Source organism: Nelumbo nucifera, chromosome 7 (assembly GCF_055504915.1).
Source record: "Nelumbo nucifera cultivar China Antique chromosome 7, China Antique-T2T, whole genome shotgun sequence".
NCBI classification, from domain to species: Eukaryota; Viridiplantae; Streptophyta; class Magnoliopsida; order Proteales; family Nelumbonaceae; genus Nelumbo; species Nelumbo nucifera.
In genome coordinates this window covers 25,957,413-25,969,096 of record NC_142655.1, presented here as the reverse complement: position 1 = coordinate 25,969,096, position 11,684 = coordinate 25,957,413, and the positions used below count along the sequence as shown (strand labels likewise).

The following is an 11,684-nucleotide window of genomic DNA, read 5'->3' as shown; positions in this document are numbered from 1 at the left end:
TTATTTACTTCCCTTCAATATTTCTTTAACCAAAACCAGCCTTATCTAATTTATTTCTTTGTTTATCTTGTATATATAATGTGATTTTGAGACCCAACTATCTCCCACAAGTTAATTTTCAACTCATACATTGCTTGCAAATTCAGGAATCATCTTACAGCACGTAACTGTAAATTATAAATTATCCCCCACACCCAGCTGTTAAGAACTAACTACCCCGCTGACGCTGACGAATAAAATATATATTAAAGTTGCTGTTTGGATTTGGGAATACAAAAAAAACCGTGTGGTTCATCTTTTCATCCTTCCAATGGATGTGTATATATATTAATAAATAAAATGAGTAGGGTGTTGAGTTAGTCAGTATATTTCGTCACCGAAACTGTCATCTTATTATATAAATCAAAACTATTCTGATTTCTTAACATGTTTGATACAAGGGCGCCTACGACTGAAATTATATTAATTAGATTGGATAAGAAACCTCTGAAACTGATGCAAATTCCGCGTCACATTGACCAAAGCTTGAAGAAAAATGAAAACCACAGTCGATATATATGGCTGAAACCACGGCGAAGGACGTACGAACGTACAACAACAAGGGATGCACCTTGTCAAAGCCAAGGAGCTGGTCTATAAAAAGCCTCCCACGTAAACATTTTCAAGCACCAACAATCCTCTCAACTCATAACCAGAGAATAGCTAGCCTCGCAATCCTTAACCCACCAATGGCTACTCAGTCTCAAGCATCATCAGCCCTTCTTCTCTCCCTCCTGCTGCTCTCCGTAGCGGCAACGTCGCTGGCCGCTGGCAAAGGCGGCATTGCCGTCTACTGGGGCCAAAGCGGAAAGGAGGGAACGCTGAAGCAGACTTGTGCTACGGGCAAGTACGCATACGTGAACCTCGCTTTCCTCAACAAGTTCGGCAATGGCCAGAAGCCGGAGCTCAACCTCGCCGGCCACTGCAACCCAGCCACTGGCGGCTGCGTCGGCCTTACTGAAGACATCAAGTATTGCCAAAGCAAAGGCATTAAGGTGCTGCTCTCCATTGGAGGTGGCATCGGCACCTACACTCTAAAATCCGCTCAGGATGCCAAAAACGTCGCCGACTACCTCTGGAACAACTTCCTGGGCGGCCGCTCGTCGACACGCCCACTGGGTCCAGCAGTGCTGGACGGCATAGACTTCGACATCGAGAGAGGCAGCACTCTGTACTACTATGAGCTGGTCAGGTACCTCTCGGTCTACAGTAAGCCAAGCAAGAAGGTGTACCTGGCCGCGGCTCCGCAGTGCCCATTCCCAGATAGGTATCTCGGCCGTGCCCTCAACTCTGGGCTGTTCGATTATGTTTGGATCCAATTCTATAACAATGCTCCTTGCCAATACACCCCAGGGAATGTTTCAAAGCTATTGAGTTCTTGGACCAAATGGACGTCGTCAATCCAGGCCACCAAGTTCTTCTTGGGACTACCTGCCTCTCCCCAAGCAGCTGGAAGTGGTTATATCCCCACAAATGTGCTCATCCATCAAATCCTGCCCAAAATCAAGGCTTCTCCCAAGTATGGCGGTGTCATGCTGTGGAATAAATACTTAGATGACAAGAACGGATACAGTAACACTATTAAGGCTTACGTTTAAATTGGGAATAGTAATTTGCTCATGATCAGCTGAATAAATCCGAATATGTATTACTCATGTAATAAATAAACAACTTCATTCACATCCTTATCATGTAATATCAATTATCAGGGTTGTTAACTTAGAAATAAATTTCACTTTATTAATTATCATGGAACAATTAACAAATATGTGTGGAATAATCAGTCTCTCTCTCTCTCTGCTGTCTATATATAGAGCTAACTACAACTGACCTAGCTTCTTTCTACTGGTTAGGAATTTCAGGAAGAACTAGCAAGACAGTCAGTCACAGTCACCGTATTCTTAGTCTCACCTTTAAGAATAGAGCCTCCCAACAAATTTATTTTCAACACACAAAAAGGAAAAATTTTCGGTCAGATAATCCATCTTCAATATGTTTTCATTTAATAAGTTTTGAAGTAAACAATTCAGCATTTTAGTATATTGCTAAAACCTCCACGGAAAGTTATGACCGTTTAATTTGTCCCTGAAATTTGGTAATTGCAATCAAACTCCCCTAAACTTTTTGGACACATTTGCAAGTAGATCCCTTATTTTAGAATCCTCTAACAAAAAGAATAAAAATGTCCAAAATACCCATGCAATTACAGTGGAAGCTAGTTTTTAAAAAAATACAAACTTTATAAACAACAAAAAAAATAGAGAAATTGAAGTTGCAGATTAACCTTTGATTGATTGATATGAAGGATTAGAAAATGGTTGAATTTTTAGAAAAGAAATTGGAAGGGCTTGGGCTAATGCCTCTCAATGAGGAGAAAAGTTGGAAAATAAACATTTTGGTCAAAAGTAATTGCATGAGTATTTTTGACATTTCTATACCTCTTTTTAGAGAATTCTAATAAAGGGGGTCTACTTGCAACTATGTCAAAAGGTTTCGGGGAGGTGATTGTAATTATCAAACTTTAAAAGAGGTTTCAGCAATGGTCAAAAAACTTCAGGAAAAGTTTCAGCAATTTATCCTTTTATATATACAAGTTCATGTCTAATATATTAAATTACGAGTTCAATTATGCATTCAATTGCTGCACCGTTAATTAAATTTATATCTTAACCTATCATGTAAAAAGATGCCTTAGTTTTTATTGGCTCATATTGCACAGAGTGTCCTTTCATGTTTAATAAAATATACATTTTATGTTTAATAGTCGTAGCCTCTTCCACCCTCTCTCTCTCTCTCTCTCATGGCAAATCCCAATGTAGATCCCCCCATGGAGAAGCCTTCGTTTGTCTTTGCAGTTTCTTATTGTGATCATTGCAACCCTAAAGTAGGTCATGCATGGTCGACTTCTCTAGAGGAATTGGAAGTGTTTATATGCAAATCGTTTTCCCTAAGGAATGAAATATGGGTCACAACATTGGATTCTAAGCATATTTTGATTCATTTTGCGGAAGAGAGTGACTATTTAATTTAAAACTATGTCTATGAGAAGCTTTCAAAGGTACAATCTTTTATATTACTTGTTCAATTATTTAAATGGGTCCCAATTTCAATCAAAGTTGGGAATCTTTCATTGTTTTATAGGGGTGGATTTAAGTGAAAAAGTTATAAGCTCAAATTCGACTCGCAAGTCTCACGAGCCGAGTTTTATTAGGCTTGAGTTCGACTCATTTAATAATCAAGCCTATAAATTGGGCTCGAACTTGGCTCGAAACTTGGTTGAAACTGAGCCGAACTGAGCTCGAATAGCTCATAAATAACTCAGCTCATGGCCACCCCTATTGTTCCGTATTACTTTTCCATATCTAGCTATTAATTTTTATGTGGAAGGTATATTTAGATATCGATTGCTCAGGAAGTCAGACTAGTTTTGAAGTTGGATCAATCCACTATAACACTATCAAGAATTATGTAGAGCTCCTTATTCTAAAGTCTACTACAAAATTGGCTATACTACGAGGGAGTGTAGGAAAAACAAAGAGAAAAGGCTAGGGTTCCTTGGGTTGAATTGTTGCAATGCTGCTCTGGGCGGAATTACAATGCTGCAAATTGGGTCAGATACGCTCAGGTCTCAAAGCAACAAGTGACTAAATCTGAGACACAAGTTGTATTTGACAAAATGCTCACCTGGATGCATAAAAAGGAGTTGGAAGATCAAGCAAAGGAAAATCATGAAAAACAAAGTAACATAAGAACGCAAGAGGTGATGAAACAACCACATGAAGGTAAGAGTACCCAACCAAATGTTTTTCTATAGCCCGAGAAAGCTCAATGGAAAAAACATCGTTACAGGAGGCATCCTAAAAATGCATTGGTGAAAGGCCGAAATTTCCTTGGCCTATTGCAAATCAATGGTGTTTGGATGATATGGAAATTGGAATCAATGAAAACTTGCAACAACTTTTTAATACATCTTGTCGATATAGAGCTCGATCAACTGCTCAAAGTGTACCTAAAGCAAGAGATGAAATGAAATCTGGTCGTGTAGCTACTTAGAAGAAATGTGAGTACGTCGGTGGGAGCCTGATCAAAGGGGAGAATGATTCAAATTAAGAATGGGTGAGGGTGACAATGAAAAACAATAGGAATATATATATATATATATATATATATATATATATATATATATATATTCCACAATGATGTTATGTTCATGACCTATACTCAAATATATATATAGTTAAAGTTTATTAACTTTTCCCTATCTTTCGGAGTCCAAATTACTTGCACATTATATACTTTTTCCTTAATAGTTTGGTTTGAAACTTTTTCAATTTAAATTATTTTCTTTTAAAAAATATTAATAGGCATATTACATGGAAACTTGATAACCCTGGTCCATACCCCTTTGTTGAGATTCATTTACATCTACTACACTTGTCTATTACAATGAATTCTGAGGCTCGTAAGTATTAGTATTTTGGTAGCTAAATGGCCAATCTAAGGTGGTGTTTGGAATCAATGTCATTTTTTGAGAAAACAGCACCATGTAGGCACTACATCAGAAATAGTGGTGTTTCAGAAAATGACCTCCTATTTGGTACCATTTTTCCATAAAAAAAGATTGCTTCAATACACCTTGGAAATCGGGAAAGTGTGATTTGAAGTAATGCCAAATTTGATATTTTCTCAGAAACACAGCCCATTGTTGCTAGCGGTGCAATGATGTGGCATCATCTTAGACGTTGGATAATATGACCAATGCTAAAAACGATTCTACAGCACTAGTACCAAACAAAACCAATGTTGTTTTCCCAAAAAACAGCCTATGTGGTAGCACCACGTCCAAACAAAAAATAATCACCATTTTTATGAGAAAACGGTATTGTGTTCCCAGCACCAATGCCAAACACCTATTAAATTGATAGAATGGGATAGTTTTATACATTGAATGATGATCCCTGCCCCATAAAGGGCAAATTTTCCCCTCTAATCAAACTATCTATCTTATGTTTCTACGTTTCTACGAAAGATCAATTGGAATAAAAAATCAAGACATACTACATTTGGCTACATGAAAGAAAATCAAAACTTATGTCCAAACATTACTAGTAATGCCCAAGTCAAATGGTAAAGGAAAAGGAGGGAAGAGGTGAAGGGGCAACCATTTGATAATGTTGGGATTCACATATGAATAGTGTATGAATAAAGAGAGTCCAACATTGGATATTGTTGACTACGGGTGCAAGTCAAACAAATTGCCCTAGGCTTAAGAATAACCCAGGCCCAACCCTAAGAATTGGACCTGAAAGATGAACGTGGGTTGGGCCCAAGGTCAAGCCCAAGTTGTTCATTCGATGCCTAACCCCCAATGAAATTTAAATCATTTAGGTTGGTTCGGGCCCTGGTCAAGTTCGAGTTGGTCAATAAGTTCAAACTAAAAGTTGTTATCAATGTATGTTTAGATATATTACATATACGCAAGCAAATATATGTCCATGCAATGCATATAGTCAAACCGGGCTTAGGGTTAGGATGAGATCGACCTAGACTTAGACTACCTATGGGTTAGGTCCAAGACCGGTCAAAAAATTAAAAAAAAATCCTATCTTTTGGAACCAGCACGTATAAAATTGCAAGTTAGATGGGTCCGAATACGGGTTGGGCCCACCCACCCTGCATTCCTATGTTGAGTGTTGACGGCACTTTCCACCGTGTAAAAGTGAGTGAATTTGCTTTTTGCATTTCGGAACGTCTCTTGAAATGGAAAGTTTCCAACTCAAAGTGAGTGGCAGTCTCTAAAACAAACTTACTAAATTCATTTCTATAAACATCTAAACCGACTCAGAGTTAGAATCACTTGAAATGGAAACTTTAGAGCTTCATTTCGCGTAAAAGTGAATGAGTGAGTTCACTTTTTACGTCTCCGAACGTCTTCATTTCACTCCACCCTGGAAGTACATACTTACACTTTTTTATAGTGGATGTTCAAGCTACATCTACAAAACAAGAGGCGTGACTGAGTCATCCACCATGAAAAAGTGGATTTGAGCAAAATTTTTTTGGAAACTTTCCAATTCCAAAATTTCAAATTTAGTATCTAACACAAACTTACCAAATTCATTTTTATAAACATCTATAAAAGTCTAAAATGATTCAGGTCGAATTACAGTCAATCATCACTCATTAGCAAGCAGAGCATAGAAGCAAGATTTCGTTCGGCGGCATACATATTCACCATGTTTGGGTGATGAACCTTGATGCTGAATTCCATCTCCTAACACAGATCCTACCATATTTTCTGAATGTCACCATTGATATAGAGTTTCCAGGCGCTATCTATCCATCCAGGCCCCCCTCCTTTCCTTCCCAAAAATATTCTGAGAAGTACTACCAGTCCCTCAAAGCAAATGTTGATTGTATGAATCCTATTCAGCTCGGCATCACTCTCATTGACAATGATGGCAGACTCCCCAAATTTAGAGATCATTACATCGTCTAGGAGTTCAACTTCATAGATTTCGATGTCTCCATCGACTTGCAAGCGCCATAAGCGATACAACTCCTCAGGAGCCAAGGAATCGATTTGGAGAAGACCAGGGAGCATGGCATTGATTCAGTGTTCTTTGTAGAATGAATGTGCGAGTATGGGCTTTTTCATTATGAATTGGCTTCTGGGACTTGTTTTATACACTATTCATACTACGACCCTGCATTAGGTACTCACTATCTAGTGTGACCCAGATGGGTATGTTTCCAAGGAGGCAATGATTTTGCTTTTCTGATAAAGATATTGAGCCATGGGACCACTACCGAAGACAATAGATGATTTTCTCAATGTGACGAATCGTGTATTCGGGGTAGTTTTTTATGTGAAGCACATGATGAAGTCGTGTCATGGATTGTATGGAGGGCTGGAACAAGTTGTTGAGGCACTTGGCGTGGTTTGATCGGTGGGGTAGGCTCATTGTTCAAGGTGCGATAGCCTCCTCACGAGGCAAGTTTTTAAGAAGTTATAAAAGTGTTTTGGCAAGGACTGGTCGTTGGAGGCGATGGAAGTTAATGCTGGGATGGAGGATCATGCATTGAACAGGAGATTGAAGTTGTACACCAAGGCCAACAGAGTTTGCATGTGCATTCATCCAATTCAAGTTTTAGTATGGCGTCCAGCTGTTACCGTTGTCTATCCCTGGTACAGTAGTTTTGATCCTGAATAAAGCTTTTTTTTCTTAAAAAATAAATTTTATGTACACCATATACATACTATATATCCACAATGACGTTATGTTCATGAACTACACTCAATTATATGTATATATAGTTAAAGTTTATTAACTTTTCCCTATTTTTGAAGTCCAAGTTACTTGCATATTATATACTTTTTCCACAATAGTTTGGTTTGAAACTTTTTCAATTTAAGTTATTTTCTTTTAAAACATATTAACAGGCATATTACATGAAAACTTGATAACCCTGGTCCATACCCCTTTGTTGAGATTCATTTACATTTACTACAGTTGTCTATTGAGATGAATTCTAAGATTCATAAGTAGTACTATTTTGGTAGCTAAATGGCCAATCTAAGGTGGTGTGTGACATCGATGTCGTTTTCTGAGAAAACTACAACATGTAGGTACTACATCAGAAAAAATGGTGCTTCAAAAAATGACCTCTTATTTGGTACATTTTTCCATAAAAAACAATGCTTCAGACTATGCCTTGGAAATCAGGAAAGTGTGGTCTGAAATAACGTTAAATTTGATGTCTTCTTAAAAAAGCAGCCCACTGCTATCAGTGGTGCAATGATGTGGCATCAATGTGGCATCATCTTAGACATTGGATAATATGACCAATGCTAAAAACGATTCTACAGCACTATTACCAAACAAAACCAATGTTGTTTTCCCAAAAATCAACCTATGTGGTAGCATCGCGTCCAAACAAAAAATAAGCACCATTTTTAGGAGAAAATGGTATTGTGTTCCCAGCACCAATGCCAAACACCTATTAAATTGATAGAATGGGCAAGCTTTATACACTGAATGATGATCCCCACCCCATAAACGGCAAGTTTTCCCCTCTAATCAAAACCATCTATCTCATGTTTCTAAGAATATCAATTGGAATAAAAAATCAAGACGTGCTACATTTAGCTACATGAAAGAAAATCAAACTTCTATCCAAACATTACTGTTAATGCCCAAATCAAATGGTAAAGGAAAATGACGGAAGAGGAGAAGGGGCTACCATTTGATAATGTTAGGATTCACATGTGAACAATGTGTGAAAAAAGAGAGTCTCACATTAAAAAAGAATGAGAGGTAGGATGGGACTTATATACATGAGTGGATCATTCCACAATAGCTTAGGCATTTGGCTTGTAAATGGTGTCCATCTCTTGTGTGTACGTCTTATGTGTGTATACAAATACAAGCCCCTCAGTTTTGGTTAGACCCTCACAATACACAACAATGGTATTAGACCAAAGGTTTGATTGGGCACAAGTATCGACAAATGCATATAGTAATTCCCATAGGTTTGTGGACTTTCTCATGTCTTGAAAACAGCAATTAATTAACCATGGTGTCTCCACCCATGGGAATGTGCTCCTATAGTTGGTCTAAGGCTGTCAACGGGTCGGTTCTGGGTTGGAACTAGGTAGAACTAGTCCTTGAACCCATGGTAATGTGCTCCCAGCACGTATAAAATTGCGGGTTAGATGGGTCTGGATTCGGGTTGCGCCCGCTCGCCCTGCACTCTACCCATGAGTCTTGATGACACTTCTGTTGTATAAAAGTGAGTGAGTTCACTTTTTACGTCTAGGAACGTCTCTTGAAATGGAAAGTTTCCAACTCAGAGTGAATGTTAGTCTCTAATACAAACTTACTAAATTCGTTTTTATTAACATCTAAAATGACTCAAAGTTAGAGTCGCTTGAAATGGAAACTTTTGAGCTTCATTTTGCGTAAAAGTGAGTTCATTTTTTACGTCTCCAAACGTCTTCATTTCGCTCCATTCTGGAAGTACATAGTAACACTTTTTCACGGTGGATGTTCAAGCCACATCGACAAAACAGCAAGAGTGGTTGAGTCATCCACCGTGAAAAAGTGGATTGAAGCAAAAATTTTTTTTGGAAACTTCCCAATTCCAAAGTTTCCAACTCGGTCTCTAACACAAACTTCTAAGTTCATTTTTATAAACGTCTCTAAAAGTCTAAAACGGTTCAGATTGAATTACAATCAATCATCACTCATTAGCGAGCAGAGCATAGAAACAAGATGTCTTCTAGCGGCGTACATATTCACCATGTATGGGTGACGAACCTCGATGCTGAATTGCATCTCCTAACATAGATGCTACCATATTTTCCGAATGTCGCCACTAATACAGAATTTCCGGACACTATCTATCCATCTAGCCCCTCTCCTTTCCTTCCCTGCAATATTCTGAGAAGTACTATTAGTCCCTCAAAGCCAATGTTGATTGTATGAATCTCATTCAACTTGGCATCACTCTCACTAACCACGATGGCAGAATCCCCAAGTTTGGAGATCATTATGTCATCTAGGAGTTCAACTTTAAAGATTTTGATGTCTCTACTAACTTGCAAGTGCTAGAAGCGATACAACTAAGGATCCATGGAATTGATTGGGAGAAGACTAGGAAGCATGGCTTTGATTCAATGTTGTTTGTAGAGTGGATGTGTGAGTCTGGGCTCATTTATTACAACTTGGCTTATGGGACTCGTCTTCTACACTGTTCATACTACTACCCTGCATCAAGTGCTCGCTTTCTAGAGTGACCCAAATGGGTATGTTTCCAAAGAGGCTACAATTTTGTTTATCTGTTAAAGATATTGATTCATGGGAGACCACTACCAAAGACGATAGACGATTTTTCTGATGTGACGAATCGTGTATTCGGGGCAGTTCTTTATGTGAAGCACATGATGAAGTCATGCCGTTGGTTGTATGGAGGATTGGAATGAGTTGTTGAGGTGCTTGATGTGGTATGATTAGTGAGGTAAGCTCACTCTTCTATGCCAAGGAATGGTCGTCGGAGGCGATGGGAGTTATTCTTGGGCTGGAGTGTCATGCATTGAATAGGAGATTGCAGTTGTATGCCAAGGCCAACGGAATGTCATGCATATATATATATATATATATATACATTCATTTTGGAATATTTCTCTTGGATATATTCCGTATTGTTATTGCATTAATTTACTGTTACAAATTGTTCTATTCTCATGGATTTTCTTGCATATAATTACATCATTTAGTAATCTTTTATTGAATTTTTCGATCAAAAGTTGAATTATGGGGATGGGGTGCAATTGCAACATGAGGCTATGTTGAATCATGTTGAAGTTTACTTGATTTCCTTTTGACGAGGTTAATTTGAACATTTAACCAACAACCATATATGAATCCAATAAAGGAAGTAATTATTAATATTGAATAAATATTTTTACAGTTACAAATTTCTTTGTAAAAAGTATTATAAGCGCAATAAGTTGATAAAAACATGCACAATCTAGTAGGTGTAGAAGAGAAAATCTTGATCAGAGATCTGAACATAATAATATTTGCACTAGATGTTGCTTTCGGTCTTTCCTTTACCATTTGTTTTCATAGAAAATAGCCTATGTGGTAGCATCGCTTTCAAACAAAAAATAAGCACCATTTTTAGGAGAAAACGGTATTGTGTTCCCATCACCAATGCCAAAACCTACTAAATTGATAGAATGGACTAGCTTGAGACCCTGAATGATGATCCCCAGCCCATAAAGGGCAAATATTCCCCTCTAATCAAATTATATATCTCATATTTTTAAGAAATATCAACTGGAATAAAAAAAAATCAAGACGTGCTACATTTAGCTACATGAAAGAAAGTCAAAACTTCTCTCCAAACATTATTATTGCCCAAATCAAATGGTAAAGAAAAATGAGGGAAGAGGAGAAGGGGCTACCATTTGGTAATGTTGGGATTCACATGTGAATAGTGAGTGAATAAAGAGAGGCGCACATTAGAAAAGAATGAGAGGTAGGATGAGACTTATATACATGAGTGGATCATTCCACAATAGCTTAATTATTTGGCTTCTAAGTGGTGTCCATCTCTTGCGTGTACGTCTTATGTGAGTATACAAATACAAGCCCCTCAGTTTTGGTTACACCCTCACAATACACAACAATGGTATTAGACCAAAGGTTTGATTGGTCACAAGTATTGACAAATGCATAGAGTAATTCTCATAGCTTTGTGGACTTTCTCATGTCTTGAAAAAAGCGGTTAATCAACCATGATGTCTCCACCAATGGGAATGTGCTCCTATATTTGGTCTAAGGTTGCCAATGGGTCGATTCTGGGATGGAACCAAGTAGAACTAGTCCCAGAACCCATGGGAATGTGCTCCTATGTTGTATGTATGTATGTAGTAGTGTTGAGTGTTGACGGCACTTCTGCCGCGTAAAAGTGAGTGAATTCACTTTTTGTGTCTCAAAGCATCTCTTCAAATGGAAAGCTTCCAACTTAGAGTGAGTGTTAGTCTCTAATACAGACTTACTAAATTCATTTTATATACATCTAAAATGACTCAAAGTTAGAGTCGCTTGAAATGGAAACTTTTAGGCTTCATTTCA

The 11,684-nt window shown here is 37.9% G+C and overlaps 1 protein-coding gene across 1 annotated transcript; it reads left to right on the top strand.

Moving 5' to 3' along the window:
* Positions 1–669: 669 nt before the first annotated feature.
* On the top strand, positions 670–1,724 carry LOC104593438 (hevamine-A-like). Its single transcript, XM_010253273.3, has one exon. It carries the CDS (start codon positions 729–731, stop codon positions 1,635–1,637), a length of 909 nt encoding a protein of 302 aa, XP_010251575.1. The 5' UTR covers positions 670–728; the 3' UTR covers positions 1,638–1,724.
* Positions 1,725–11,684: the final 9,960 nt, after the last annotated feature.